The sequence below is a fragment of the Hylobates moloch genome, unplaced genomic scaffold (assembly GCF_009828535.3).
Source record: "Hylobates moloch isolate HMO894 unplaced genomic scaffold, HMol_V3 SCAFFOLD_1, whole genome shotgun sequence".
Taxonomy (NCBI): Eukaryota; Metazoa; Chordata; class Mammalia; order Primates; family Hylobatidae; genus Hylobates; species Hylobates moloch.
This window is the reverse complement of record NW_026652276.1, coordinates 63,728,309-63,754,323: the sequence shown is the minus strand read 5'-3', so window position 1 is coordinate 63,754,323 and position 26,015 is coordinate 63,728,309. Positions and strand designations below refer to the sequence as shown.

The following is a 26,015-nucleotide window of genomic DNA, read 5'->3' as shown; positions in this document are numbered from 1 at the left end:
CTATAAATCATGCTGCTATAAAGACACATGCACACGTATGTTTATTGCGGCACTATTCACAATAGCAAAGAGTTGGAACCAACCCAAATGTCCAACAACGATAGACTGGATTAAGAAAATGTGGCACATATACACCATGGAATACTATGCAGCCATAAAAAATGATGAGTTCGTGTCCTTTGTAGGGACATGGATGAAACTGGAAAACATCATTCTCAGTAAACTATCGCAAGGACAAAAAACCAAACACTGCATGTTCTCACTCATAGGTGGGAACTGAACAATGAGAACTCATGGACACAGGAAGGGGAACATCACACTCCGGGGACTGTTGTGGGGTGGGGGGAGGGGGGAGGGACAGCATTAGGAGATACATCTAATGCTAAATGACGAGTTAATGGGTGCAGGAAATCAACATGGCACATGGATACATATGTAACAAACCTGCACATTGTGCACATGTACCCTAAAACCCTGAAGTATAATTAAAAAAAAAATAAATAAATAAAAATAAAAATACAAAATTAAAAAAAAAAAAAAATATGCCCTTGGAACAGAGCTACTTATCCAAGGGCATGGTGCTGAAATGGGGAAAATTTGTTTTTTAATAACATTTCAATATAAATTTTGGCATGCAACTTTTGGCTATTGAAAAGGTGTCTTAGTTTCTAACCCACCCACAGATATATTTTATCTATTAATATTACGTTGCTTTATCATCTGAGTTCCTCTGTAGCTACTCTAGGACACTGCTCAGAATGCAGTATGTCTCAATAAACAGCTTGTATACAGTCCACCTCCACTATGTTAAAAGAAAGAAAAGGAAAACCGGTAGGTACCTTATAAAAATAAACCAATGAAATGAATGTTGAAGATTTTGCAGTAGATTGTAAGAATAATGTTAGAGATTAAAAAAATTTATTTATAATGGAAGCATATTACTATAATATGGTAGGCTTATGACCATGACAAAACTATTGAAGTTTTATATTTAAACTTTAGTTTTATCAAATTTAAAATTTAACTTTAAAATTATCAAATGCCATTTGGAACTTGGCAGTCCTTTCTTAAACTGACAGCCAAAAACAATTACAACAACGAAGAAAAAATGCAAACAATCATATCTACAAGTTTCTCTTCATATTTCCTATTCCTATAGCTTGTTTTTGCTTGTTTTTGTAGTTTTGAAGGCGAAAATTTTTACAAACAATGAGTATTAAAGGTCGGAATTACATTGACAAGAGCAAGTTTGCTCTGACAGACTTAATTTAAACAAAATCTGCCAAATGTAATAAAATGATTTTATTACTTCAAAGTTTATATTTAAGTTCTTTTTGAAAAGAGACATTTAAGTAATGCAAGAGCAAGTTCACAAAAGGCTAAGGTATTTCGGGTGCCTAGAGTAAAGGATTAAAGTTCCTATGCCAAAAGAGATGTAAAGGGGCCCTATAGAATTATAGTAAACGGATCCTTTCTAACCCTAGAAAAAATTTTAGTTACAGTAAGAATTTTTTAAAAATAAAATGTGAATAAGATTTTTAGGAGTCTACATTTGAATTGAAACAGTGCAGTTTTTTGTATTAGAACTGAGACTGATCTTTTAATAAGAAGCTCTTAATATGACAAAAAGATATTTGGTAATGAAAAAATAATATCATTTTTCTTTAAGCAGTGTTCCTATATATAAATCATGAATTTGCAGATCTAGAAAGAATCTTGAAAAATCAACCAATTCTCTGCCTTTAGACATGGAGTTAATTAAATCATGCATGATAGGAAAAATATATTTTTTCAAACAATAAGCTTGAAGGTAGAGGTGCCTCCCTCAGTTCAATATTTAGAAGACCTCATTGTAAGGAAGGTTTTCTGATATATAACTTAATTCTCATGCTACAAATGGAATGTACTGCTGCTTTTTCTGGTCAGTGGAAAAGGAGACCAAGAAGATCTTATTATCTGTATAACAGGCAGGCATTACGTATCAGATGATTGTTGATGAATTACCCTGTAATCACTTCAGTGGAATACTAGGTTTTTTTGTTGTTGTTGTTTGTTTGTTTGTTTCAAAGCAGTTACTTGAAAGCATTGCTTTCAAATACTTCAGTCAACTTTGTGGCTTTTTGTTAAACTGAATTACTTTTTAATTATATTCCTTTAAGTCTTCAAAGTTTGATTTTTGTTGAGATATTTATAGCACATTTAATATTATTTCTGAAATATTGGGGGAAAATGTCACAGAACAATGTACTGTCCTGTGCTTTATTTCCAACCCAGGCTGGACATATTCCATGTATTTTATTTTAAGAATTCAAAATTAACGATGGATTGTCAAGATAATTTAAAGACATATGTTGTTTCTGGGGACAAAACATATAGATCAATTTAGGCAAATTGTATTGTGGGCCTATCTGAATAATCCCTTAGTTTTTGGTTATGGGTAAAATATTGGGCATAAAGAATGTTAGTAAAAGCTAACAGCAGGAGCTAGTTATTTACCAAAGCTTAAAAAATTATTTCATCCACATATGTGGATAACCACAGAGCCCTTCTTTCTTGTCAGTACCATCAGTTGCACTTTAAATAGTCCACTTGCATTCCAGATATCGCACAGCCCAAAGCACTTGAAGGTTAAAAATAGCTTTGGAGAAATGCTTGAAGAGCAAATCTGCCCAGAAGTTATCTCAACTACTTGATCAACTGCCTGAAATGGAATTTCAGTCTTCTCTTAATCCCCTTATATGCAGAACACTAAATAGGATGGAGAGCGTTAGTCTTAAAACTTAATGTGCACCATGGTTGCAGAGCATGCAGTCAGAAAGCCTTTTTGATCCTTCCTGTCTTCTGGTTAATCAAACAAACTATCATTGATAGTCAATGAGTCTTGCCTTTTCTTCAAAAAACTAAAACATGATCATACTTTAAATTTATTTCGATTTCAATAAAAAATATTATCAGGTTAAACCTAATAAAAAATGGAAAAATTGGCTTTACAGTTTCAGCAGAAATCAGGCTAAAGGCGGAAAGAGAAAGGCAAAGACAGAGGAAGAGACATTAGAAAGAGCAAAGAATAAAGAACATAACAAGTGAAGGTAGAAGAACTCCAGAAAAAGAACGGGAAAGACAAGGCATGCCTCCTTTTTACCTTATCGCTGGGCTCTAGTTTCTTCCCTTTGAGATACCATTCTACCGGGATATCTTCGTAGGAGAGCTCACAGTCGAAGGTGGCTGTTTCCCCTGCAGTCACGGTGACATCCTTTAAAGGCCTCAGAAGACCAATTACTCGTGCTTTTCGAGAGGGAAGAAACAGCTTTGCATTACTCATTTTATAATCCCAAAAGAATAAATAGAGACTTAGATATGAATCTTCATGGTTGCTTTCTTCAAGAAGCCACAGGACTGGCCACTATTTTAACTCCCATATGAACGTGGCCCCATGGTGCTGAGAAGGGGAGAGCTGGTAGCCGGAGAGCGAGTATATGTAGGGGCCCTTTCGTTCTGACGTACAAGGTCAGCAAGAAATCTGTGCTGCATCTGTCTCTCTGCCAGGCTTCAAGTTCTTCTTGCTACATAAGGTATGTGACTTCCAAAATAACTAAGACTCTGATTGGGAGAGGACAAGGGGCCCTCAATCAGAGGCTGTCCCTATCCATCAAACACTTTGCACCTTCCAGAAATGTTAGCCTAATGCTCCCCACCTTCTTTCTTGAATCTGAAATGCCCACGTGGCAAAGTTTGTCTTTCTGGTGCTCTAGTTGCACAGCCACTTGAGGGAAGTGGTCTTTAAGGGTTCTGAGTTAGATTCTCATTGTATGTGTATCTACTTTCAATGAGAGGACTACAGAGCAGGAAAATCTGATTTGCTAAATTTTCTTTTGTTCAAATGGCAAGGTCAACAAAATTTCCAAAACTTTACGATTTGAACTACTTCTGTATTGGAATGTCAAAGTGGCAAATATAAGAGAGCCAGTTTTTGTGTTTTAATAATATTTTCTAACTAATAAAATAATTCCAATTAATTTCACTCACATTCATTTTCTGAAAAAGTGTTTATTTAATTTTCCTCAAAAACATGCAATACTTACGCTTAACTCGGAGGTGGGCACTAGATTTAACATTGGCAGCTTGGAAATCCACCCCACCAGTCTGGTCCAGGCGACAGTTGTGCAAAACAAGGGAGTGTATCTTGCCTTCTTCCTTAATTTCACAGTCCTGTACCAACAAAACAGAAAAACTTTCATAGAAAATAATTTTCTTTGAAATTTTGTTCTAAGGATAGAATATCTTAATTAAAGGAATGCAACAAATAAATGGTGATGAAACTTTATATAACTTTGAGCTCTTTTTTAGGAAGTAAAGCTTACAAGTACTAAGAGGAAAGCCACATTTATTTTACCTGTATAATTCTGAGCCAACTAGCAGCATCACAGAGTATCTACAACCTTATACCCACTCTGCTGGATCAAAAGTAATGCAAGTGTGCCAGTCTGAGCCCATTCATAGACCCTGACATCTCTCTCTGGCTTAGGGTCTGATAGAGAAACTGCTATCATGTTTTAAATGTCCTGCATCCACTCTGACTTTCACCTGTTCTTTTCTAATTCACACAGCTCCTTTTGGTGTTGACAAGTTCAGAAATAGCCTTACAGGTGTTTGGAGTAGGGCCTCTCCCTTGAGTTTCCAGTTGGCGTGGATATCATCTTCAGAGATTTCGGTTTCAAAGCGTGCCGTCTCAGTCTCCATCACCTCCACACTGTGCAGGGGTCGCACCAGTTTAATTTCCCGATCTAGAAAAGTGAAGGGCCAGCATGGGTCATTAGCCTCTGGCACAAATAACCCCAATGCTTCAAGAGTGAAACTCATGGAAATTTCCTTACCCTCAATGTCAAGTTTTCCTGAGGTCTTATCTGTCCCACAGTCACAGGTGTACTGTCCAATATCTGATTTCAAGGCTTTCTTTAGGATTAACATGCGTTTCTTGCCATCTGCCTTAATAACAGCATTTTTGGATGGCTTTATTTCCTTCCCATCCTTAAACCATTTCACTGGTGCATCTGCTTTGCTAATTTCACACTGTAGAATAACTTCATCTTTCTCTACACCAGTATAATCTTGAAGTTTTCCTGTAAAATATGGGTCTCCCTCTGCAAGTAAAGTATAAGTGAAAAAGTTTTATTAATCACCTTAGGGAAATGACAATCTCTTGGAAAGTTTAAGACACAACTCACAGAGTTCTGAGTATATGTTAAAATTGTGTCAAGTGTTCAATCATTTAACCTGTTTATGTTCAAAAGTTCTCTAAATATTAGAAAGGGAATCAGTGCATGGGATTTATCAAGGTCTAATCCATTCATATTGAATTTTGAAACATTTTATTAACAGTAGCTAAAAAGACTGTGAAATTTAGCTTCAAATACAATTTTGTGTTCCTTCTTTATTTGGATAAATTTCTAATTTCTTAGCAACTCTATTGTGTCTAGTTTAAACTTTCAGGCTCACATTGTTAGTTTTTCTTAATCAATTAATAGTTTGCCTTTAATCGTGTCTATATATGTTAGCCTTCATGTTTAATCGTGTTGATATTAGGTGGCCAAGAAAAACAATGAGGCTTATTAATGTAAGTTATGTAATATCTTCTCTTATGGGAAACTTGAAAAACATTCCTCTGAAATAATTTTGATAAAATGAAGAGATAGAAAGTATTTATATATTCCTATTTTAAACATGACAGGGCTGAATAATTAATGAAGAATTTTAAGTTGGCTTTTAACTGGCTATTTTGTGGTTGTAAGCTAGAATCTTCATTAATTTACAGTAATGAAGGTAAAGTGTTTGAGAAATAAGCCTGATTATATATGTGATAGCTTCTTAAGGAGTTGGGCTGCTTTCATGCAATATAACACTTAGAAGACTATTTTATAGAATAGATACTCCACAAATTTCTGTTGAATTTAATGCAATAAAATTAAAATTTAAAATGCACTTACCAAGCACAGTGAGTTTAGCTTCTGAACTCATCCCCATAGCTTCTACTCTAATTTGGGAGGTGTCATCAATAGACAGGTCTTTGAATGTGATTGAATGAGTTTTCCCTTCGTCTTGCATTGAGACCGACCTGGTGGTGTGTAGACGCTGGTCATTCTTGAACCATTTAACTCGGATGTTATCATGAGATAACTCCACAGTAAACACAGCACTTTCCTTCTCTTTGGCAGTTACATCTTTGAGAGGGGTGAGGAATTTGAGCCGGATTCCTATCAAGAAAAAAAAAGAAAGAACTTATTAATTGAAGCACTTTAAAGAAGAAATATAAAACTAAAGGCAAAAAAAAAATGATTTTGGGGTGGACTATTTGATAGAACTATTTACCTTCAATGATCAGTTTGCCACTTGTGTGCTTATCTTCAGCTTCAAACATGTATTTTGCTTCATCTTCAAAAGCAGCTGACTTGATCACCATTGAATGCTTAGTGCCATCCTTTATAAGCTCAAATCTGTCATCACCTGTGATTTCCTGGGTTCCTTTTAGCCAACGGAATGTTTTGGGCTCCCTGGATACTTCACACTCAAACTTAGCCTCATCTTTCTCGAAGACTTTAACATCACTGAGAGGTGTGATGAATATAAGAGGCAATTCTGAAAGAAGTGGACAGTGGAAGAAGTCAGAATACGTTTCCATTGATGACCCTTGATCAATGCAGGGGTGTATCAGGAAGTCTTGCAGAGAAAATACAAAAATGTGGCTGACAAGTAGAGCATACCTTTCACTTTCAGACTGGCTGCAGATTTGGCATTAGCAGCCTGGAAGGAAACCTCTCCTGTCATACCCAGCTGACAGTTATGAAGGATCAGAATATGCTTCTTCCCATCCTCAATGATTTCACAGTCCTGTTTGGAGTGAGGGTTAGAAAGAAAGAACATCATTTATATAGTTATTCCTACAAATCATCAACGTATTTTATGCCTTTTTTCACCCTACACAACCAAGCAACCCCTCTCCTACATAATTAGCTAATCTTGACTTACAGGGGAAGCTGTCAAAGGCTGTCCTTTCAGCTTCCACTGGCCATGAACATCAGGTTCAGAAAGTTCAATTTCAAAGCGGGCTGTTTCACCAACAAACACCTCTACTCCATACAGAGGCTTTTCCACTTTTATTAGTCGAGCTGAAATGATACAGTTTTGTTAGCGTGACTGAACTAATAAACTGAAGATTCAGATAGGGTAAATTTTACATTGTTGAGCAACTCACCCTCGACAGTAACATTTGCCTTGGTCTTGTCTGTGCCACAGTCACACACATATTCGCCTTTATCTTTAAGTTCCGCCTTTTTGATTTTTAAGATGCGGCGCAGGCCATCTGCCTTGATAGAATATTTGGATGAAGGGACAATCTCTTCACCATCTTTGAACCATTTCACTGGTACATCTTTGCTCACTTCACACTTCAAAGTAATCTCATCCTTCTCCACTGCAGTTTTGTCATGTAATTTCACAGTGAAGTAGGGATCGGCCTCTGTAAAAGACATTTAGCATAAAATTAGAAGAATGTGAAAACTAAAGTTTATTAAAGAGTAAAAGGTTGCAAAATATTTTATTACTCCCCACTCCCATGATTCAGAAACTGGCTATCTGGTTATAGTTGGTTACATTTACCTAAGACCTTCAGCTGTGCTGTGGAGCTCAGCTCCTTGACTTGAGCTTTTATCTGAGATATATCATCCAGTGTCACTTCTTTCATTTCCAATTTGTGAGTCTTGCCCTCAGAAGAGATGAGTACTGTTCTGCTTGTATGGAGTTTGGCGTCATTTTTGAACCAGACTACATGCATTTTTTCATGAGAAAGTTCACATACAAAAGTTGCTGTTTCACCTTCTTTTACTGTTTGATCTTCAAGAGGCGTCATGAATTTCAGTCTTATACCTGAAATGCAAGCATGGATAATGCCTCAGAAACACAATTCACCTTCAGAAAGATTCCATTCTAATCTGCCTGAGTAAAAGGGACCCATTTCACATGGCACTTATTTATTCATCTTTCCAAATAGAGCTCCACTAAAAAAAAATTAAGGGGTTTGTCTTGGTAACACTGTGAAAGTTAATTAGTGATGCATTATCACAGCTTTTAGAACTTGGCATCCTATCTTTAAAGTCATATATTTGCATGCCTTTATGGGATGTCACAGATCTCATTAGCTCACTTACCTGTGACAAATAACCGAGCTGAGGTCTTCTTGCCCTCCACCTCAGCAGTATAGACCCCTTCATCATCAAATTGAGAATCATTAATAACAAGAATATGTTTCTTTCCATCAGCAATGATATCGAATTTGTCAGATGACTTGATTATATCAGGTCCTTTGGACCATATAACATTTGCCTCTCGGGTGAGGACACATTCGAATCGAGCCTGTCGCCTTTCTGGAACAGTGACATCCTTCAGGGGCACAGCAAAGTCAAGTTCGATTTCTGAAAATCAGACATGAAGAAAATGAGGCTTTTCAGAATGCACAGGGATGTGAAATGAAGTTGAGCCCCTCCCTGAATTCTAAAAGCCCCATACCTTTTACTGTCAAAATGGCAGTTGTAATTGCATTAAGGGCCTGGTAGAGGACTTCACCAGCTTGGTCCAGTTTGACTTTGTGCAAAGTTAAGAAGCGTTTTCCACCTTCTGCTTTGATTTCACAAGTCTGAAAAACAATAGTTTTAGTAACCATTTGAAAGAGATAAATTCCCTATAGGAGAAATGTTTCAGATACAGATTTCTACAGAGTTTAAGAAATTACTACTAATAAAAGTAAGCAGAAAATTCCCTGTCATAACATTTTACACAAATTGTTCAAGTTGTCCCCAAATGATATGTAAAATTTCTTTCCTTCTTGGAGACTTTAGAAGACTCCATTATTATTAACTCCATTATTATTAAAGCAACCTGAATCTAGGATATAGATCCTGAATATAGGATGTGGTTATTTTACATGACTAACAATTTAAAATGTGAAATTACTCACAGGTGAGGGCCTTAGAAGTTCTCCTTTCAGTTTCCATTGTCCAGGAATGTCTGCCTCTGAGATTTCTGCATCAAAGCTTGCACTTTCTTTCTCATAAATGGTAACGTCCTCTATTGGTTTAAGCAGTTCAACTTCACGCTCTGTGTTGGTCAGGGATGAAGTAACATAATGCTTTAGACAATCCAACAATGCTTTGCTTGTATGTGTTTTGGTGTGTTATTTGGCTTTACACATACACAAAACTTATATTTCGAATAAAAGGTAAGACTTTATACCTCCAAGTGTCAGCTTTGCAGGGTATCTTTTTCCTTCAATTTCCACTGCATACTCATCAACATCTTCTGGCATAGCATTCTTAATTTTGAGGAATAGATGATTTCCATCTCTCAGTATTTCAGTCTTATCATTTGGTTCCGTAGGGATTTCATCATATCCTTTGAACCACTTAATGTTTGGAGTATCTTTTGCTATATCACAGGCAAAAATAGCTGTCCCCTTGGGTTTCACATGCTGGTCTCGTATAGGTTTCACCAGCCAATCTCTAATGACTTCTATATGAAAATAAGATCAGAAAAAATGATTTAAGATCTGAACAAGTAATATACATTAGCTTCCTTAGTAAATTTCAGGAATAGGAAAAATTTCACAAAATTGGGCATAATTAATCCACTATAGGATATATTGTTATTCCCCTCTTAGGTACAAGATTTCTGATATTGTAATACTGGGAAACGAGGTCCTTTCTTCCATTTTCTTAGTGTGATAATAAGCAGAACAAAATCTCCCAGGAAAGTACTAACCTACTACTTTTACGCAAGATGAACACTCCAGGTTGTTGGCGTTTTCCACAGTAACTGTATATGTTCCAGCATCTGTGTCATCTGCATCATTGATGGTCAGGGCCCGCATCAAGCCAATGACGCCTGGCACAATTCGGCCAGGTTTCTCCACCACAATCTTGCCATCCTTCCTCCAGACCACGTCACGCTCTTTGTTTAACTCGCAGCTCAAGTATAGTGGCTGTCCTTTGACCACTGTGACTTCCTCTTCCAGTGTTTTTACAAAACGCACAGGAAGTTCTGTGAAGAATTTCAGTATATATTTCAATAAATACAATATTTTCAATGAAATAAAACTTGGAAATAAGAGGTTTTGTAAAACTACAATGCAAGTTGCTACTAAGGTTTGTTACATTAAAGTTTAATATAGATTATGTTCAGAAGACTAGAAATTACCTTCTACAACAAGTTTAGCCGTGGAGGTCTTTTCTTTGTTTCCCAAACGTAAAACACAGGTGTATTCACCAGCATCGGAAAGTTGAACATCAATGATGTGCAGCTTTCTGTCTTTGCCATCTGCAATAAACCTGTGTTTGGGACTCTCACGGATATTGCTACCGTCTTTCATCCAGGTTGTAATTGCAGTGGAAGGGGAGACCAAACATTCAAAGATTGCTGAAGAGCCAACGAACTCTGATTCCGTCAAGACAATGTCTTTGATTTCTTTAACAAACTTCAATGGCACAGCCTTTAGCTGGTAGGTGAATGGGGCTTCATCAGGAGGTTTCTCTCCACCACTCCCTGGCCTTAACTTTCTCCTTTCGGCTTCTATTGGTGAAGGAGTCTTTTTGGCTACACCTAATTCAAAGTAAAATAAAAAGTTGATTTGGCATCTCCTTAGGAGTCAGAAAGTTCGTACTTGGCTGCCTGCTGGATAAAATCAGCCATAAAGCAATTAGAAGACAAGAACAGAAAATTAAAGACCAGGCAATTGAAAGGCCAGTTGAATTTATACTGCTTTGTTTCAGACAGGAAAATGAGATGGTATAAGGAATCCATGAATAATAAATGTTCCTTTTCTCAAGTTTTAATCTGAAGTATAAAATAGCCAGATTAATGTCTAATTATTGTATCTGCCATGTATAAATATCATGCATATGAAAAATGAAGCTAAGAACTTATAGGATTCGCTATGCTAAAATATAGTTGGTTATATATATATATATCTCCTTACGCAATACTAAAAGTGTATTATTTGAAATATCAGAAACCATGCTAGTTTTAGTAGAATCAATTAGAAAAAATAAAAATCGTTATGAATTTTGAAAATTTTTTCCCCTTGAATATGAACTTTGGAAATTGAGTGGAAGGTTACAATGTAAGTACTAGAAAAATGAATCTCACCTTTGATAGGACCTTTTGGCTTGGCAGCCTCTTCCTTAGGTGCTTTGGCTTCTGAAATAAAAATAAAACTCAGCATTTAAACACTTTTCAGACTTATTTCATGTTTAACAGTAAACCATGGAGGGTGAGTCATGCTCCATTATAAATATTAATGCATAAAGAGAAATTGGTTTCATTTATATGACTTCTGTGGATAATCATATTTCCAGGAAGGCATATTCTGAGATTTAAGAGCTCAAGCTAAATTGCCAACATATTTAGGATTAACAAATTCTTTCAGCAAGTGCCTTATTCTCTTCCCATTTTTGGAAGGCTTACTGTTGCCTTGTGAGGAAAAGTTTTGCTCCTGCCTAGCTATGCAAAATATTTTATATGTTTATGTATGTCCTGATTATGTGAACCAAGGAAATAAGATTTTGTCAATAAGAAATCAGTGTAGGGAAAAGGGAAATGGCTGCGAAGTTACCAAAAGCCTTTCTTTTTATGTCTAAATTGGTCAGACAAACAAATCCAGGGAAGACTAAGGAAAAAGAGTCCATGTACCACACATGCATGAGTTTCTCTGAAGATTTCCCTTAGACAATGAAGTAAGGCAGAAGCAAGAGAGTTCTGACATTTAGAGTTTGATTCCATTATTAATACAGGGACAGTATAAACTGTGGAATGAGTTCTCTAGCTTCAGCCCCCAGGATAGCTGAGAATAGCTTTATTTTTATACATACTTAATTAGTCAAGAGCAATTCATCATCCTTTTCTGAATAATAAAAGTACTATGTTAACATTATAAAAGTTTAAAAGAATATGCCCAAATCATAAACATCAGCAACAAAATATCACATAAATATTAAAAATTAAACTACTGTCAAAATAATATAGTTTATTTTTTCATGTCATTAAACATGGTACACTCCAAATATTTTGAGATAATTTTAAATAAAAAAATTTCTAAATAATTTATATAAAAATATATAAACAAATATAAAATGACTATATAATTATTGAATTAATAATCTAAAATAATATAATTTTTCTGAATAGTTTTATTTATTGATTTATTAAAAATGTAAGCCAATTTTTATTATTAGGTTCAGAAAATTAAATTAAAAAATTTCTCTGTCAAACTATTATGGATATTTCTAAATGCTATTCCCAGGGGCTATGCACATCTCATTGTGGAATGTAACAAATAGTTCTCTCTTTTTTTTAAATTCACCCTGAATTTTTTATTTTGTGCTTTATCAGTGGAGATGATCATTTTTCCATAGGAACAAATTGTCAAGGCATTATATTGAATATCTTAGATTCTTCACATCTTAGAAAACTATCAATATATGCATTCTCCCCCACCCCACCTCCACTTTAAATTTACTTTGTTTTATTTTTGGTTTTGTTGTTTTTTTCTTTTTTTAAAAAATAATTTCAACTTTTATTTTAAACTCATGGGATACATGTGCAGTTTTGTTATGTGGATATATTTCATGATGCTGAGGTTTGGGATATGAATGATCTCATCACCCAGATAGTGAGCCAAAGGGCAAATAGTCAGGATGTGTGTTTATCAATGACTATCAATTACACATCAAATCAGTTTTGATCAATTATATCTCAAATTATCACTTAAATGATGAACTATACTAAATAGTTCATATACAATTAATAGGTGCCTTAAGTTTGGACTTGAGATATCTATACCATTAAGTTAGAACATTTAAGAAAATTATTATTGATCTAATTCCTTATACAGATTAAAAGACTGAAATATGGAGTCTCTTTTTTCTTTTTCTTTCTTATTGTGGTAAAATATACCTAACATAAAATTTACCATTTTAGCCATTCTTAAGTATTCAATTCAGTTGTATGAAATATATTCACAATATTGTACAACCATCAACACTATCCATTTCCAGAACTTTTACATTATCCCAATATACAGACTTTTTTAAAAAAGATAAATTGTTCCAATAGGGTATAAGGGAAATTTGAAGCTTCACGGGATTCTTATATGTATACCCTTACAGGGTCTCTGCCTGTCTCATTAGTTTTTATCAGCCCCAAACATATTCATTACTTAATCTGCAAAGCATATGAAAGAAATGGTGCAACCCAGGAATGTACATTCCAATTAAGGCACAATATTCACCCACTGGGCAAGAGACAAGATGGATAAAGGATATCAGATGAAGAAAAGGTAGAAACTTATATCATAAACCTCCGAAGTTGAAATGATACCTATGTTGCAGCATAAACAGGGCTTGAATTTTAATCAAGTGTGAATACTTTTATTAAGTCACCAAAACAAACTAGCAAAATAAAGCTACAGGATAAATACCTGCTTTCTTTCCAACCACCGGCACTGTTACTGGGGCAGCGATGGGGGTTGGTTCAGGTTCCACAGGAGGTGGTTTGATTGTTTTCACTTCTGTAGAGAGATGTCCGTTGCATTAATGTATCAATGTGTCACTTCCTAAAAGCTTATTTGGTAGCTTATTTGCCTCTTCTGATATAATTTTGAAATCTTTGAATAACTAGTTTTTAAGAGAATAGTATGTTAAGCATTTTGAGACGTTAGAAATCATTTGATACATACTGACTTTCACCTACCATCTTTTATTAAGTACATGCTGTGTGTGTGAATCAAGAAGGAATATGCTGTTGACATTGAGGATAAGCTTGCTCACCTGCTTCAGGCTTTGGTTTCGGTTCAGGTGCAGGGAGAGGTATTGCGGGCTTGATTTCAGGCACTGAAATAATTTAGAGTAGAGGGCAGATTATTACAGGATTTTTGAAGTTTTTCAGAAAGTCAAAACCAAAATTAAGCCCACATATCTTGGAAGATATTAGAATTTATATACATATAATTATCATATCAAGTATTTGATTAGTTTTCATTTTAAACAAAATATTTGGAAAATATAGTAAGGCAATGTTCTTGGTTTTAATGTTGTTATTTATCTCATTGCCCATAAATACAATTTTTTTTCTGGTAACTTATTTAGCAACTGAGTAATCATTAGCCAATTGCATATGAGAGTGAGATGGTAAAGAAAATTAAGCCATATGTGATTAACAGATTAAGGTCATGTGTTCAAATCTTGATGTCAATGTAACGATATTTTAAATGATACATATTTGCATTTTTAGAGACAACTAAGAATGACAGTAGATTTGTACCTTTTGTTGGTTCAGGAATCTTCCTTTCCCTTTTTGTAACAGTAGGTACTTCAACCTCTTCAACAGGTTTTGGAGGTGGTGGTTCTGGTACTTTAAGATAATATTATTTTTTAGTGTTAATATTTGAATATTTAGGAAGCAACTCATCTGAAGTGTTTCAGATTTATTTTTCAAAAACTCTATGGATGGCTTTTTAAAAAACCTTATAGTTTATCAAGTAATTTCTATTTTATTTTCTTGACTCTGCTTCCATTTATTTTTCTTCCTTTTATTCCATCCACTTGTCTTCCACTCCCCATAGCTCTCTCCTTCTAGATCACTTCTATAATAGTTCCCAATAATTATACCCTTTGTGAATAGGCTAATGATAAAAACCAACCCATTTAAAAGCCCCCAGATTATGAAACCTTTGCTGACACCCTCCCATGAATAGCCACTTGATTAGTTCAGTCATTTCTACTGGAAGAACTTAAGTTGCAAAGTAATGATAAGAATGAAGTGCAGGGAAATACGTGAATGGATTTGAGAATTACTATAAAAATATTTAAACAGAAAGCAGACAATGGAAAACAGAGACTACATCACAGATGAAATATGAAGCTATGTTTACATCTAACTTCATTTATGTTTACAAGATAAACCTTTTGTTAAATGTCCATTTTGTTAAAAGATAATCTTACAAATTGTCACTGAGATTCCTACCTGCAGGTTTTTTAACTTTTTCTAGTTTTTTAGGTTCTACTTTAGGTTCTTCTTCTTCAGGTCTTTTTCTTAGAACTTTAAAGACAAAAAGGTTTATATGTAAACCAAGACAAACTAATGAAGATGTTGAATAAGCTTGACAAATGCAAATAATGTGCAAAGCAAGGAAAATGAAAAAAAGCATGCTACCTAGCACTCTGGAAAATAAGCATTTACACTAAAAGTGTTTTTTTTTTTTTTAATCAAAAGTTGTTAATTATAATAGCACTCAAAGTTACTTTGTTTCTATCTAGATAGAGGGTCTATTCTGAGACAAGTCTGTGGGAGAAACAGCTCCAACACAAAATGAATAATTTGAATAGCAACGAATTATAATAATAATTAAATGTTAATGATTTAATGAGTATGTAAATAAGTAGAAAGTTTACTTAAGCAGAGATATCTGAAGAAATGTAGCCTAAAAATCAGTAATTCTATGTGAAGACAATGTTAGAACTTAATTCTTCATTTGACTATCTTGTTTCTCATTCTTTAATATTTTATTAGTCAGAAAGAAATGTTCAGTTTTTTAAAAATGTTATTTATTAGTTGTGGTGATCCTGTGTCACACTTTAAAACTGAATATTGAATTTAAGCTAAAGTAGTTTAATGTAAGGTATTTAATAGGTTTAGTGTACTTTACTACATAATTTGGTTATGAAAATGGCAGTCATAGTCGTTGTTAGTTTAGAATATTATCAACTTAGTTATGTCCATTAACATTTTAAATTTCAAAATACTGTGAATGCTCACAAAATTTCTGTCTTTTTTTTAAAAAAAAGATTTGGAAATGACATTTTTCTTAATTTTCAATGAAACTACAAACAAATTTTGATAAATAGCGAACCAATTCAAAGAAAACCAAAAGACAGAAACATTTTGTAAGCTTTCAAGTTCATTTTTAAAATATACTTAACGCTGACAGAATGGTTGAAAAATACTATACCGCTTTTTAGAACAACTTCTTCCTTTGGTTCAGGTTTACGTTCAGGAAGTAATTTGCGAACTTTCTTTTCACCTCCAGGCACTTAAAAGAATATGATTTCAAATTTTGAAGTGAATTTATATAAAAACAGAATTTCAACAAGAAAAATGTCTCTCCTAAAACTAGTTAACTGTAGTGCATTAAGTAACAATTTTTGCTGCACATAAATACCACAGAATTTAAGTTTAAATGATAGATTTCAAGTTATCTCCTCTGCAAATATCTATACAGCCTTGTGATGAAATTCAACTCCATTAACTGCAGGCAAATGTATTCATTTTAAATGGATGTAGAGGATGTTGCTCTATATTGACTTTATGAATCTTTCATCAAATTACAGGGTTCTTGACAGTATCTTTGTCCCAAACTGCAATTGTAGATTGTCCAACTCTATGATGTTATCTACCCAACCACTAAATGTATGAAAATGATACTGGCAAGTGTTAATGCCATCATTCAGTCTTCTCCACTGAGGGAAGAAGGTGGCCAAGGGTTCTGGTTTGTGACTTTGATGCTGGGGAAGGGCCATATCTCACTTTCTGAACAGAAAAAGAGTATCCTTTCTTAAGATTTCCTTTTTGAAATAATGCTGGATAAAATATTTAAAATTATAGAATTATAAAATTTCAAAGCTGGTGTTGGGAGCTCATTTTTCATGAATAAGAAAATGTTCTTAAATTCATTCAAATTAAGGAATGCAAGGAATTCAAAATTTCCTCTTGCGTCTACAGCGAATACTGAGCATGGTGGATGATGTTATGTTATAGAGCAGCCTCTTTTGCTATCATGGCCCTCGTAGATTTGAATGGTGAAAGAAAGGAACACGTGGTGATTATTAAACCATTTTCCTCTCTACTAATGTCAATTAAAATCTAATTTAAAACAGTATTTATTTGTATCATGTAACTATTTGCTCACTATCAGAAATCTGAATTTTTAGATATTTCTATAAAACTTCCTATTTAGGGCTTTAAACAAGATATTTGCAATTCATTAAATGGTTTTTTATGTGATAAAGATAACTGCTTAACCCTTATTTCAAAAATTTAAACCTACAATAGGCAAATATGTATTTTGTTTTGAATAATCATTTTTTTCTAGTGTCAAATATTTTAAGTAATAATTTTAAAGTTAAACATTACATATTTTATCCAGGATAAATTGTGTTGGCCTTCAATACTATTTTAGAGGTACCAATCTTCTTAATAACTATTTTTATTGCTCAAACCCAGAAGGAAGCACATGCATCTAATTAATGTAAAGTAAGGAGGCATAATACAGATTTTCTTTACTGATATAATGGACATAGTGAAAATATATCTGTGCATTTTTCATATTATTATTTTATTTTAAAAATCTTATTGATGTTTGAGAACCCAACATTGTAACTATTATTTTTAAAGTCATTATATGTGATTATATGCTATTTTAATGTTTATGATCAATATCCATGATAACATTATTTTGTAATCTCCTCTTTATGAAATCAGGAAATGTATATTTACATGGGTGACTTTTTTCCCCAAAATTTCAGAGTGACCAGAAACATTCTTAACTTCTAGGTCTGAATGTGTTGATTACTTGAACAGAACACTACTACCCACTAGAAAAATTATGTTTATTTTTGATAGATGTTTTCTAGACTCTTATAATTCATTTAGTTTTCTTTAGGGTCTAATTTTAGATGAGACCTTACTAGGGAAAATATTGTTTACAGAAAAAGACGTTTTGAAAAATTACCTACAGTAATAAGGAAATTTTTCTGAAATGTGAGTTCTGTACACCTCAGAGAATGCCTTAGAGCCAGTGAGAAGAGAGTGACATGAAAGTCCTAAGGAAATCCCTACAAATAACCTTAATAATATAAAAGGAAGATAGAACTTATTTTTAGTGCTTATTACATTGGCTAAAATTCTTACATCAGGTGAAATGTCAAAACAGTTTACTACTAGCTCTCAGCATTTTAATCTCATACGTCTCTTGATATCAATTTTGGCTAACCAGTAAAATTTGTTATTTTTAAGTTTAGGAAAATGCAAGAAGACATATGCATATGAGACAAAGACAGACCATGTCTATACATGTATGAAATGGATGGGAGACAAAAGAAGCCACACTCATGAGCCAGGACCATAAAAGCCACAGAAATATAAGAAATGAATGGGACTACTCTCTGATCATTGAAAAAGAGAGACAGAACATTCGATGGAGGCAGAAAGAGCGAGGAGTCAGGAAAAGGGCTACTACATAAGTATGTATTTTTCAGCCTGTGAAATACCTTTCAGAGGTGTAAGCTCCACTTTTTCTGGAACTGCAGGTTTTTCAGGAACTTTCTTCTTTGGAATAGCTTTAAAGAATATGATTTTACTTTTGTTATTTGTATATTTAATCTGAAGCAAGTGATTAACTTTCTACTCCAAGAATCAAAACCAAGCTTTGCTTATAACCAGAAAGCATTAATAACAGCCAAGAACAGCCTTCAAAGAATATACAAGCAGCATTCGAACCATGAAAACAGACTGCAGTTTTACTCCAAAGTTCAGTAGTTAATTCAAGACCAGCAGAGAAGACAATTTTTGTTATTGGCAGGAGGAAGAAATTTTCCTTTAAGCATACATTTTACGTTAAGGGAAATGTATTTATGTGTGTGTCTTCATGGAGTGTCAATTAACAGATGGGTGGCCTTTCAAGAGGTGCCAGAAGGTCCCCCTAATGGCTATGAGGGTTGTAGAGGGCAGGAATCACCAGCAGCAATGTCTTATGCTGGAAGACTGTGGTTTGAAGATACATAGGTCTGTATGGGGAAAATGCATATCTAAGATTACATCTAGATAATTTTAGATTGGGGAATTACATGATGTTGCAAGACAACTTTTTATTAAAATAAGAATAATATGTTTCTGCCAGTTTATTTCAGCTCTTAAAGAAACTGATATTTTTAAAATTAAGTAACATTGTGTCAATTCATAGAAAAATCAAAATATAAGAAGGGGGAAGGGAAGTTTAATAATAGGAAGAGATGCTGGATACCAAATGTCTTCATAACCACTCTTTCCAGCTCCCCTGAGAACCACACAGAACACTTGTTTAAGTTGCAAGAAAAAAAAAAGATGGGGGAACAGTAACAAGTCATTCATATGCTTTCCTTTCATGATATATAGGCACATATCAGCTATTGGAAATCATAACTATATTACTTGTAATATATTTAAAAGCACATGCAGTTATTTAAGAACAAAGTTTTGGCTTTTATGTAAATATGTTGCTGCAATATTAAAAATATCTTGCAAAGATTTCTTATACATTCCTTAAGCATAAGATCTCAATGATATGTATAGCAATCAGGCTTTGAAATCAGAAAACTCTTTCTCCCCACTCCACAAAAGAAAGTTAATTGGACAGCGCCTACATTCAGATATCCCGGATGACGCTATCAATGCACTTTCTGACTTTTGCAGCAGCAGGCATGGCATGACAAGCAACCCAGGAACCATGGGGCAGCAGAAGACACAGCTCTATGCAATCTCACAGTACAATCATGTCTGAAAGTACACACTTCTAAAAGTCATACATTTCTTGCAAGCATCATTTCAGATGGCTGGATACAAGTTTGAAGCAGGCTAATAAAACTTTGGAAGTGGCATTTTTTACCTTTAAGTTGGAATATTTTCTCCTTCACATCTTCCTTAGGTGGAGCAGGTGGAGGAGGTGGGGGTCTTGGTTTGAGTTTTGGTTTCTCAATAACCTTCTTTTCAGGTTCAGGTTCTTGAAAGAGTATTTCAGAGGTGTTAGTATATGTATATGTTAGCATGTGGATATGTAGTATATTTAATAGAAATTATATATATATATATATATATATATGAAGTACAAAGTTTACTTTTTAAGGTATGTAATACCAGTATCCAACATAAAACACAGAACATAAAAATAAAAATATCAACCCTTTACACAGATGATAAGAAATACAGCAAAGGCACCACTAACAACAAACAAAGCATCCAGACAAGCCACAATTGACATGAGAGAAACTACAAGTTACATGGAAACCTAAGAATGAGGCTCACATTTAAAACAAAGAATACTTTACATACAAATGGGAACAGACGTACTACATATGTACAACAACATAAACCGTATACATTTCAAGAGAAAGAATATGATAAAGAAGATTTAAGTCCACTGGATTGAATACCTTTTACTGGTATTTCTTCAGGCTGTGGTTCAGGTTCAGGCTCTTCAGGTTTAATGTACTTTTCAATTTCACGTTCTTTAAAGAATGTTGACAAAGGATATGAGGTTGTAAAGTTCTTCAAAAAGACTCAGAAATTTCACATTGATGCAAAGATTACAGTCACAAAATAAAAATATATGATTCATACAAATACACGTATTGAAAAATTCACGTATAAGAAAAAGTTCTTTTACTTGACCTGCCTATTAATTAGATTATTCAATGTATATTGATGGCAAATGAGGTGACTTTTAAAATTTGATACTGTGTTATCATTTGAGGATCCAAGGCAATTATTCCATTTTGCTTCAGTAGTTGTTGTTGGAATTTATAATTACCAACAACAGTAACTAAATTAAAGATTCTAACTTGAAAGAAGTGTAACTACTTCAAAAATAAAGCAGTCAAACATGCTAGACTGCTCTTGTATATAATTTCAAGAAGGAATATTGTCCTGTAAATGCTTTTGTAATTCTAACAGGAATCTTCAGGACATTAAAAAAAATTATATATATATATATATACCTTCAACAGGGGGAGTCTCTTTTCTACCAATGGTTATAGATGCTTTTTCTTCATATATTATTTCCTCAGGAGTCTCTTCAACTTTAAAAAACATAGTATTTTATTTTAGACTATATTTAGAACAGAATACTGCAACTACTATTCTAACATATCAACCTAGTTACATTAAGTAACACTCTATAACAGATTATTCAGATGACCCCCAAATATCAATAACTTCAATATGTGAGACAAATACATAAGATTCATCTACAATCAAAGCAAGAGGATGAAGACAATTGTCATCTTTCCAAGATTTATGGAGAAGCCGTGTACCTTCAGCAGGTGGAGCTTCTGGCTCTGCAGGGATAGGCACAGACACTTGCTTTTCTGGGATGATTTTCTCAGGCACTTTGGGCACTTTAAAGATACGATTTTATTTACTATTAAGAATTTAGAAGACATGCAAGATTGTCTAAAGAGCAGGCAAAGAATGCAGGGGCAAGAGCTTCATCTTAGATTTCAAGGGGAAAATGGCTTCTGAGACATGGCACCATTTTGGACATTCTAATTTTATATATGAATCTTCTCAGCCTTCTTCATTTGCTTCTAGTCCTCTGTGTATGCTTAAATGAAGGTGGTCTAACTTTGACACTTAAAAAAATTTGCTCTACATTTTCTGAGTAATTGTTCCTGCACACTCAATTCTTATTTCCATGTGAATGACTTTAAGATCTACATCTCTAGGCCTGATCTCTTTCTTAAGCTCCTGATGCACACTCCCAACTTTTATGCTTTAAAGGTGAAAAGTACATCTACCATCTTCCTCTAACATTAGTTCAGAGACCCAGTGAACCATTCTTTTGGCCATCTAGCTTTAAAACTTACAATGATCTTGGGCTCCTCAATCTCCCTAATGGTTTTGATAATGGTCAGAGGCCATTCAGTCTCCATCGCTCTCAAACCCAGTCCCCCTTTCAATTTCTGCCACCACGGATCTTGTCCAACTCTTAAAGATCTTAAATAATTGCAATGGGTCTTTACTATTTAGTAGCTGAAATTGCTGCCAGTTATCTTTCTAAAGCCCAAATCCTATTAATATGTAAGCCTGCTTCAAAATCTTTGAAGCTTCCTATTGCCTATAGAAAAAAGTACAAGCCTTTTACTGGCATTTGAAGTACTCCAAAATATGACCCCATCTTTATATCTGGTATTATCTTTCAAGACATTCCACAGCCAGTCCATACTCAAATTGAGTTTACTTGACATAAGTTTACTTGACAATCCTTGAACATTCTAGACCCATCTATCTCTGTGCCTTTCAATATGCTCTTCCCTTTCCATGGGCTATCATGTCCTCAATTTCTTTTTTTTTAATTTTTTTGAGACAGAGGCTCGCTCTGTTGCCCAAGCTGGAGTGCAGTGGCATGATCTCAGCTCACTGCAACCTCCGCCTCCTGGGTTCAAGCAATTCTCCTGCCTCAGCCTCTCAAGTAGCTGGGATTACAGGCACATATCACCACCCCCAGCTAATTTTTGTATTTTTAGTAGAGACGGGGTTTCACCAGGTTGGCCAGGCTGGTCTTGAACTCCTGACCTCAAGTGATCCACCCACCTCATCCCCAAGTGTTGGGATTACAGGTATGAGCCACCACATCCGGCCTCATTTCCTCAATTTCTACATGTAAAAGTCCATCAAAATTTAAATTCAATTTAACACAGCTTCCCATGATGCCTCTGCCTGAACATAATCTTTTCTTGCGCTGTGTTTCTGCAGCCCTTTTGTATTCACTTGCTATGTGTAATCACTTTCTGTCTGTATTAGAGTCCTGTTATCTTTCTATCCTCTCACCAGATTTAACTTATTTGAAGACAGGATCAGGCCTTAATTTTTCTAATATGATGTCTTGTTAATGGTCAACATTCAACAAAATATGTTGAATTGAGCTGTTTTACACATTGAATGACAGAAGGTTCTTTTCTACTAGTTGTAACCATGTGATATATCACAGCACAACTGAATCCCATTCATTTTTTCACTCCTGCTTGTCTGTTTCATTTTTTTCCCTTCATTATTTCCCTTTTTTCTGTGCAGTATGGTTTTAACATAAATTCACACTCAGTATGTTTTTCTCTAAGACCTATTATTAACATGCTTAAATAGCGGTTAGAGAAATCTATTTTCTCTTCATGGTAGGTACCTTTTTCTGGAAGAACTTCTGGTTTTTTGGTAACAGGCACAGGTTCTTTCTTTACTGGAACAAGTTTCTTGGGCACCTCAGGCGCTTTGAAGATATTAGTTTTGTTTTAAAAAGAGTATTTAAAAACATTTTAAAATATTAAGAATAAAAAACCTGTTTTGATTGGAGCAGCATTAAAATTAATGAAAGCAAAATAAGGAAATTTTTGTCTTTAGTTATGCAACAACAATAAGGACAACTTATTAGATTCCACTTTAAGATATCAGAATACTTTCTTTTTTATGATGCCAATGATGATGTGAATACCTTTAGCTGCTGGTGTTTCTGGCTTCTTAACAGTTGGGACCTTCTTTACTGGAACAACTTTCTTTGGCATCTCAGGTTCTTTAAAGATATTAGTAGCATTTAATAATACAAAGTTGCAAGATGTAAGATATACATACAAGTTTATTCAACACCGTAACATATAGGTAAGAGTTAACAAACATATAATACAACACAACACACAATAAGAAAAGAGTGTAAAATTGTAGACACCACAAAAATGAACTATTCATTTTAACATGAGTACCTTTAGGAGGCGGTGCTTCTGGTTTTTTGATGACAGGAACTTTCTTCTCTGGGATGATCTTCTTGGGCTCTTCAGGCACTTGAATAATAGGAATTTCTTTTAGAATCAGGGGATTACAATGAAAAATTTAATGCTAATGAATGAATTAAAAACCACACATATTTCTTGGTATATGTGGGACCAAATTCTGTGGGTCCAAAGTTTTATGTGTAGAAATAACTTTCGTTCTTAATGTAGTCAGATTTCAGGCAACAAGATACAAGACTGATATTTTGCCTTAAAGAAGATATATAGACACAAAAATGAAATGACTGTATTTTCCCATACAGTGGATTCTGCTTTGTACCTGCTGGAGGTGGGACCTCTGGTTCCTCCTCTTCTGCAGCAGGAACTGACTCTTCCTCTTCAGGAGCTATTTCCTCTTCAGGAGCAATTACCTCAGGTTCTTCATATGCTTTAAAGATATTAGTTAATTTTATTTCAATGTATGGAACAATATTCTAAGATGGACAAACACTAAACATGATAAATAGTAATCTTGATTTCTTCCTTTGTTTCAATTGATACCTTCTCTTATTTTTGTTAAGATAAAATCTATCTCATTTGCACTGACTTCTTTGTCTATTGATTCAAATGCTGGCAAAGCCCTTTTAGTATTTAATGTCGTTTATAATCATTAGTTCTCCTGTCTTACTTTCTATGTACATTGGAGAAGCTTTGTTTAATACAGCTTACTATGACTTATGCAGTTACTGTGGACCAATAACCCAAAATAGATTTGAGATTGGAACTAATTTAGAATGATGAATTAAGACAAATAATTAAAGGTTAGAAAATGACCAAGAAATAATGAGGAAGGAAGAAGAACAAAGTTTAAATTAGAAACAGTCGCAAGTGGCAAGGTCATTAATGATCGGTTTCACGTGTACCTTCTGGGGGAGGAGACTCTACTCTTTCTGGAACAGGAACAGCTGGTTTCTCTTCCAAGACAGGTTTCTTTGGCACTTCTGGCACTTTAAAGATATTAATTAGTTTTTCTTATGAGTAGTTGAGAAGTATATTAAATTTATACCACATCTACTTCACATTTTGCTCAAATAACCCAGGGACAGATCCAAGAACAAATTTCACAATAAGGTCAGTGATCTGTCTTTGGACCCTCATATAGTGGGGAGAAAAATATGGCCTATTAAGAATAAAAGAACCAAGTTAGTAAACTTTTCCAATGCTTGTAATAAGTAAATATATCACTTTTTAAAGTCAATGAAAAAATTATTAAAAAGCATTTACACCCGAAAAATCCAGAATGACAGTTTTGTAGTTGTGAATTTAAGAGGACTGGCAAACAACGGGTTTGATAATAGGTGACTTTTTAGACAAGAGTGAGTGCTTTTCTGCAGAATCTCATTAGTGACATGTACCTTTTGCTGGTGGGACTTCTGGCTTTTTGGGAACAGCTACTTTCTTTTCTGGAACAACTTCTTTTGGAACTTCAGGCACTTCAAATATATTAGTATTTTAACATTAGAAACAATCACCAGTAAACATTCGTCACATTTACACAGAACAAAACCCTTTTAGAAGCTGGGGGCTCCATGCGCTTCCATCAAACAGTGGACAGCTGCATATACCTTTAGCAGGTGGGGCTTCTGGCTTTTTGGGAACCACTGGAGGCACCTTCTTTTCAGGAACAACCTCCTTGGGCACCTCGGGCACTATAAAAGATATTAGTAGTTGTTTAAGCTCATGGTTTCAATGAAATGTGAAAATCATGAAGCAGAACAGTAGAATATGACATTTTAAAGACAGTTTTTTGATAGGGAGTTAGTGGCAGTGAGGAATACCTTTCACTGGTGGTGGTTCGGGTTTTTTGGCAATGACAGCAGGTGCTTTCTTTTCTGGGACAGGTTTCTTAGGTGGCACGGTCACTAAAGAATTAGAAGGTATGTTTTAGAAGGAATGAAGATTGAGAAATGAGACAAAAGCTCAGAGCACCCAGAAGTATCAGGGCAGGAAGGGGAAAGAGTGGCCAAGGTGTCCTAGCAGCTTTCTTGCCATGTACCTTGCGGAGGCGCAGCTGGCTCTGGCTCTGGCTCTTCCACAACTTCAGCAGGAGGCTCTTCTAGGGCAACTTCCTCAGGCTCCTCGAACACTTTAAAGACATGAGCTCATTTTAATGCCAGAATTGACTAAAACTGAAATAGTTTGCAAAAAAATGTTTTTACAACACTAAGGAGAGATTTTTTAAAAAACACTAACTTGAATAGTTTCATTATTACCTTCAGGGGGAGGACTTTCCGGTTTGGGAGGAATAGCTTCAGGCACCCTCTTTTCTGGGACAGCTGCCTTTGGCACCTCTGGGACTTTAAAGATATTAGTATTTTCATTATTAGACAAAGTAAAGACAAACACACAATA

At 34.6% G+C, this 26,015-nt stretch overlaps 1 protein-coding gene across 1 annotated transcript in view; it reads right to left on the bottom strand.

The window, feature by feature from the left end:
- Nucleotides 1-26,015, bottom strand: part of TTN (titin) — a 288,926-nt gene that overhangs the window by 100,559 nt on the left and 162,352 nt on the right. The window contains exons 170-201 of the mRNA XM_058440679.1: nt 25,877-25,960; nt 25,660-25,749; nt 25,442-25,525; nt 25,229-25,312; nt 25,019-25,096; nt 24,527-24,610; nt 23,944-24,051; nt 23,598-23,675; nt 19,739-19,852; nt 18,366-18,434; nt 16,049-16,129; nt 15,064-15,138; nt 14,362-14,451; nt 13,869-13,931; nt 13,520-13,609; nt 11,191-11,241; nt 10,243-10,644; nt 9,808-10,086; nt 9,283-9,558; nt 9,008-9,147; nt 8,560-8,686; nt 8,202-8,465; nt 7,654-7,920; nt 7,250-7,513; nt 7,024-7,163; nt 6,759-6,885; nt 6,367-6,633; nt 5,985-6,251; nt 4,875-5,141; nt 4,645-4,784; nt 4,083-4,209; nt 3,143-3,285 (exon numbers count right to left, since the gene is read on the bottom strand). Of these exons, the coding sequence (XP_058296662.1) occupies nt 3,143-3,285; nt 4,083-4,209; nt 4,645-4,784; nt 4,875-5,141; nt 5,985-6,251; nt 6,367-6,633; nt 6,759-6,885; nt 7,024-7,163; nt 7,250-7,513; nt 7,654-7,920; nt 8,202-8,465; nt 8,560-8,686; nt 9,008-9,147; nt 9,283-9,558; nt 9,808-10,086; nt 10,243-10,644; nt 11,191-11,241; nt 13,520-13,609; nt 13,869-13,931; nt 14,362-14,451; nt 15,064-15,138; nt 16,049-16,129; nt 18,366-18,434; nt 19,739-19,852; nt 23,598-23,675; nt 23,944-24,051; nt 24,527-24,610; nt 25,019-25,096; nt 25,229-25,312; nt 25,442-25,525; nt 25,660-25,749; nt 25,877-25,960 (4,820 nt within the window). The remainder of the gene's footprint in view (nt 1-3,142; nt 3,286-4,082; nt 4,210-4,644; nt 4,785-4,874; nt 5,142-5,984; nt 6,252-6,366; nt 6,634-6,758; nt 6,886-7,023; nt 7,164-7,249; nt 7,514-7,653; nt 7,921-8,201; nt 8,466-8,559; nt 8,687-9,007; nt 9,148-9,282; nt 9,559-9,807; nt 10,087-10,242; nt 10,645-11,190; nt 11,242-13,519; nt 13,610-13,868; nt 13,932-14,361; nt 14,452-15,063; nt 15,139-16,048; nt 16,130-18,365; nt 18,435-19,738; nt 19,853-23,597; nt 23,676-23,943; nt 24,052-24,526; nt 24,611-25,018; nt 25,097-25,228; nt 25,313-25,441; nt 25,526-25,659; nt 25,750-25,876; nt 25,961-26,015) is intronic.